This window comes from Parasteatoda tepidariorum, chromosome 2 (assembly GCF_043381705.1).
Source record: "Parasteatoda tepidariorum isolate YZ-2023 chromosome 2, CAS_Ptep_4.0, whole genome shotgun sequence".
In the NCBI taxonomy this organism is placed as follows: domain Eukaryota; kingdom Metazoa; phylum Arthropoda; class Arachnida; order Araneae; family Theridiidae; genus Parasteatoda; species Parasteatoda tepidariorum.
This window is the reverse complement of record NC_092205.1, coordinates 10,891,334-10,897,333: the sequence shown is the minus strand read 5'-3', so window position 1 is coordinate 10,897,333 and position 6,000 is coordinate 10,891,334. Positions and strand designations below refer to the sequence as shown.

Sequence of the window (6,000 nt, the reverse complement as noted above, 5' to 3'; positions counted from 1 at the left end):
ACCCAAAAATTGAATCGGCTGCTCAACGACGACTATAAAATAAAATAATAGTCATACGTACTCTTTAGTACATATAAACACGGAGCGAATTGTAATCTCTCTCCTTCCACCAGTCTAAAGGGATTAAAATATAAAAATTAAGATTTTTTTTACATCAATGGGGTTAAAAGGGTAACAAGCCAATGCAGAATATATAAAGAGGTGACATATTAACCGGTATTATTTGAATTGTATGTAAAAAATATCTTAGAATATCCCTCACTTTATAATTAATAAACAAAAGTTATCAACAGCTGGATTTGATGAAAAATGGCATAATTTTATTTTAACACTCTTCAGATTATTATTGAAAGCAGATTAACGGATTAAAGCTTCAAGATCAATCTCCGATCCTGCACCCTCATAGGTATTGATTTGTTATTGGAACTTGGAGGATTTTGTGACCCCTACAGATTAAGCGTGCACCAGTCACCATTTCATAGACAGGAAGTCTTCAGCTGGCGGGGATCGAACTCACAACCTCTTGGACTTTGGCTCAACGCCGTACCAACCAGGCTATTACTAACTGTGGCTAAATTTACCAACCAAGGCTGTATTAACTCTGGTTAAATTTAGACATTAGTGAAACTGCATTAATGTCTATATTAAACACTTGTATGCGTAATGTAATGTTAGTAAACACTATAGGAAATTATCGACAACTTAATAATAAAAGAGAATAATACTTCTGTTAAATACAGTTGAATTTTTAATTAGATATCCGCAGATGATAGTCAGAAATAAATCTGAATCTTTTTTGTTCGATAATTATCATATCACGTGATTATTCTGCCTAAATGTGGATGCACGAAAAGGTAGGATAACTATTATCTTTTAATGTATAAAGTTAACATCACCTGATATGATAGTCAAAAGAGAATAAACATCACATTAAATATTTTTACTGAGCTATGCTGATGAACAATGCAAGGCATTCCCATTACTATAAAAGTCGGCAACTTATGGAACTCTGTGAATCACTTTTATTTAATTTAGTCCGCAACCATAGCTTTAATAAAGATGAATATAAACTTAACACATAAGTTCTTTTCTGTCTCTGTTATAACTTCTGTACTTAAAATGAAGTTTACGAGCAGGTTGAATCAATATAGATATGAAGTGATGTACTATTATATAAGTTACACGTGAAAAATGGTAAGTGATGATTGTTCTATTTGTCATAAGCCTGACAATTGACGCAATGTCAGTCGCTTATGACGCAACAGAGAGCATTCCAGCTCCTTCTATTTAGTTTTGATGCTTTATGTATTTTTGCTAGACAAGGATAACACAAAACGTGAATCAAGGAATAACAAAAAATAATACTTAAAAAAGCTGACTGACATATAATTTCTGCATCATTCATCCTCGTTAAAATAACTGTTTTTTACTTCGAAAGTAGAGATCAGATATAACCATACAAATATACCCTCTAATAATGTAATGACAATAATGTAATGATATGTGATAACAATGTAATGATAATACCCTCCAATAATGTAATGACAATGTAATAACATACCCTCCAATATTTATCCTTATGCGTTAGATATTTTTCAGTGGTTAATATGTATTTTATTTTATAACCAGTATTGAAAAGTTTTTGAGTTTCCGACTATAAATGTTAACTACTTAGACCCATCACATTGTACCTAACCCATAAGACAAGAGCACTATTAAATCAAGTGTTGGGAAAAGCTAGCCATTGCGGAGAACTTTTTTTTATAACCGTTGTTGAACAGCCGACCCAATTTCGGATTTGCTGCTAGTAATGCTCAAGTCCGTACCCTTGTAATTTTCATCTCAGTCCAAAAGACAAGGGAACTCCTGGATCAAGTATTGGACGAAATTTAGCTGACCCACATTTACGTTGCATGGAGAGGAAAACCATGAAAACCTTTCACGACGGCAAGGGGACACTAACCCATGATCCGTCTACCACTGAGGGTTATTTACGTCAGCACTATGGTCAGTGCGAGACGGGAGCGGAATTCAAATCAAACAGCTATCGCTGGTATAGAACCCGGATCAACTCATTTGGAGGCGAATGCTCTATCTTCTAAGCCACCAATGCAAAACTTTTTGATGGAATTGCATTACACGTAGAAGAAAACCGCAGAAACCTCCCATGGATAGTCCAACGGCAAGGGGATTCTACCCCATGCTCCGCCTGTCACTAAGGACATATTTTATTTAGCATTAAGGTCAGTGCTACGAGGAAGCAGAATCGATCAGCCATCGCCTGAATTCGAACCCTAGGTGACCTCATTGGAAGGCGAACATTCTATTGTCTGAGACACGGCGGCTTTTTTTAAGAAAAAAAATATAGGTAAAACTTCACTAGCATCTAAAGGAAGTATCAACGGATTTTCTGAACCTTTACATAAATTGTCCTCTATAGACTTTTAATATATATTTTTAGAATCTTTACGAAACTGAGGACGCAAATGTTCACATCCGTGATTGAAAATTGATATTTAAGCTAGGACAAGGGAAATTTGATCAATCATTATTGATGAAGGAGAGTGTATATAATATCAGAACCTGTTTGATTGCCTCAGGAATCAGTGAAGAGTTGAAAGATGATTATTAGCAACATTTTCAAAATTCAACGGCAATCAAACAAATTTTAATGATTTGTACACGCGCCACTTTAAATAGCGACGAGTCAGATTTCAATAGCGTTTTTTTCCTTCTTCACAAAAGCATTTTTTTCGACTCTCTTAGATACTTTTTAGCGTTCACTTTTTAAAATGTTTCACAAAATGTATGTTAAGGGCGATGATTACAGAACACCTTTATGAAAGATTAAATTATTTGTTTCCAGTTGTAACTAATAGCTGCCAATCATTTACATGCAGTGAATTTTATGATACAAATTTCTCTAAGCATCGCAGAGTGTTCCTTTGTATAAAACGGCGAATTTAAATTATTATAATTGAAGGAGTAGAGAACCTGAGAAGCTCTTCCTTCACAATTAAATAACTATCAAATTAGACTCACCCAATGTATATAAATAAATTTTTTTTTACAGTTTCGAATCGAATCAAAGGACTGTTATATAAATGTGGGCTGTTAAATGTATTTGCAGAGCAATTTTTTTTGTTTTTCTTTGTGCAACTTTTACACATCAACTTCGTCGGGCTTGTCATTTCAGATTTGTCAGATAAATATTATTCGATTGTTAATTGTGCACAGTACACCTGTAGGCGTTGGCTCAGTTACATGGAAAATTTTATTTCTGGCTCTAGGAAGAGAAATTCTATTTATTGTTTTTCCTAGAAGTACTTGAACGCCTTCTCCAAGGTAAGTTAAGGTCAAGGTCTACATAGCAATAGGTGATCAAACAGAGTGTGTGCTGTAAAGTGTTTTATTATAAAGAATGCACAGGGATTTAATTTCCAGGAAAATGAAAGATTTGACGAATCAATGCTTACGAACACTGAATAGTATATTGGTGATACATTAAATCAACTATTGATTTTCAAGGTTACAAACTTCTATTTATTAAAAAAAATGCTGCATGCGCTTAAAAAAATAAGGATTTAATTATTAAATAGCTCCCCAACCTCAAAGATAGCCATGCTATATAATTTGGTTTGGAAAGCAAACCACCCTCGCTGCTAAGTTATACTTATTTGAACTGAGTTCTAGCGTAAAATCTTAAGAATTTAAATCAATTAATAAAATCTTTGAAACTAATTCCTTTTTAAAAAATAATAATTTCAGTCAATAAAATGTCATTGAAATAAATTTTCTTTAATTGAAATCAATGACATGCAATAGAAAAACTTGCAGAAACAAAACAACAATTATACTTTTGAAAATACAACATGTGCACGTCTCCTACGCATTTTTTCAATGTTTCGTCTTTCATAACTGTATCAACGCTTTTTTCAGTTCCTCGTGCACGCTCTTTTCTACTATACTTAAAAAGCGTAACAGCATAATTAATATTAATTTTTCAATAAATAACAATGAATAAAACTATTATTATTATTGAACTTGCCTACTTATGTTTAAAACCACAGAGAAATTTATTAAGAGATTCTGCTCTAATGCTAGAACATATGAAATGACACGATTTTTTATAATACGCTCCAAAATGGCAACAGACTGGCCCAAACAGTGCCACACTACGCAAAAAGTTAGATTGATAAATAGATGAGTTTATCGTTTTCTTTTATTATTTTTAATTGTGTTTGTGTTTATTAAGTTTTTTAAAATCGTTTGATCATTTGTGTTTCATTTTTGTTCTGTAAAAAACTTAGATGTGGATTCGTTAAGAATGCAGTTTGTTAATGAAGACAAAAATATGTTTAGAAAGGTAAATTATGATTCATTTTAGTTTGACATTCATTTTCTTGTTCTTAAATTTATTTCAGTGTTGAATAAAACTACAAATGTATTTGAATGACTCATTTTAAGCTAAAAAATAAATTGCGAAAAGCGTTTATTTTCTCTGTGTATAGTGGAATTTATTATAAGAGATATTAAAATAAACAATAGTAAATAAAAAAATAAGAGAAATACTTTTCACATATTATAGAACTAAAATGCTGGAGTTGATTAGAAAATTTCATGCATATATAAGTGCATTATTGTATGAAAAAATTTCGAAACACTAACATAAGCTCAGGTAAACCAATCTTAATTAAATAATTTTGATTGAAATAAAACAAAGAAAGAAACTCAACTTTAAAACAATAAATCACGAAGAACAATGATTCATTCATTAATGCTAGAAATATTATCATACAGAAGTAAATAATATGGCAGAGACATTACATACAGTACAGTGTCAATCGTTTATAGCAACTGAATGAACTAACTGTTTCCATTAAGTGTTATTTGAGGGCGCTGTGGGCAATCAGACCAGAAGAAACTTCAAGAAACGCGTCGTGATGACGTCAGAGTGGATCATCCTTAAGTATTATAAGTTCATGATTAAATCATAATATAGAACACTTTGTTCGTTCAAATGAACTATTCGCTTTTAACCTTTTAATTCTTCTAAGCCTATAGTTCGTACCAGATTTTCGTTGTCAACGCCTGAAAAGAATTCTTATTCAGAAATTTGTAAACATGTACGCTTGCGTTTTCGTGCTTACGACAGCTCACACGTTTGATAGTTCAAATCTTTGTTGTCAACGCGAAGAAGAAATGAGGGATTTCTGGGTAAGAGAAATATATAAATCGAGATATGTGAAGAGCGGAGAGTTTTTTTAAAAAAAAATTGGTATTGAGGAAGAAATCATAACTAAACTTGCATTTTTCTTATACAATTATGTACTTTTTTCTCCCTAATTTATCCCCAAACTCATATTATTGAATAATGTAACGTTTGTTGAAACTAATTTATCGGTTTCTTTCTTTTCTTGTCTTTGACAAACTTTATTAATTTACATTATTTTCGCTGTTTCGTTGCTATGTGACAGAACGACAATTGTATTGTAGGTATAAGTATGTGCACAAATAATTGAAATGCAAATTTTAGAAAAGAATATGACGTAACTTTTATTGAAAATCACAGAAGCAATTTTCTTTCGTATTGAATTGATTTTTCATTTCTTTCCTCTTGTTATAGTTCAAATTTTAAAGTAATTTGTAAGTTTCTTTTATTATTTTAATTTTGAATAATTTAATTTCAGAAATTTTGAAATTGATGTGTAGTTTTTTCCCCCCTAAAATCAACAACTGAAAATCAAAGCGTGTGAAAAATGTGCTCTGTACCAAGAGAAATTAAATGGAATTTTTTTAAATCTATCAATAATTTATTACCCATACATTAAAGTTGTTAACTTTAACATGAGCATAGTAAGACATAGACAAGGTTTTTCTCTCATACATGCTTCATAATATTTAACATATAGGATTATTCATAATTACTATCTTCAATGTTTACTTTCTGAGCTTTTGCCAGAAATAGATTTAAAAAATCCTAAAATTTGTAGATCGCAA

At 31.4% G+C, this 6,000-nt stretch overlaps 1 protein-coding gene across 1 annotated transcript in view; it reads left to right on the top strand.

The window, feature by feature from the left end:
* Positions 1–4,325: 4,325 nt before the first annotated feature.
* LOC107440726 (tectonic-like complex member MKS1) overlaps positions 4,326–6,000 on the top strand; it is a 72,416-nt gene continuing 70,741 nt past the window's right edge. The window contains exon 1 of the mRNA XM_071177161.1: positions 4,326–4,366. Coding sequence (XP_071033262.1) covers positions 4,341–4,366 — 26 coding nt within the window. The 5' untranslated portion in view covers positions 4,326–4,340. The remainder of the gene's footprint in view (positions 4,367–6,000) is intronic.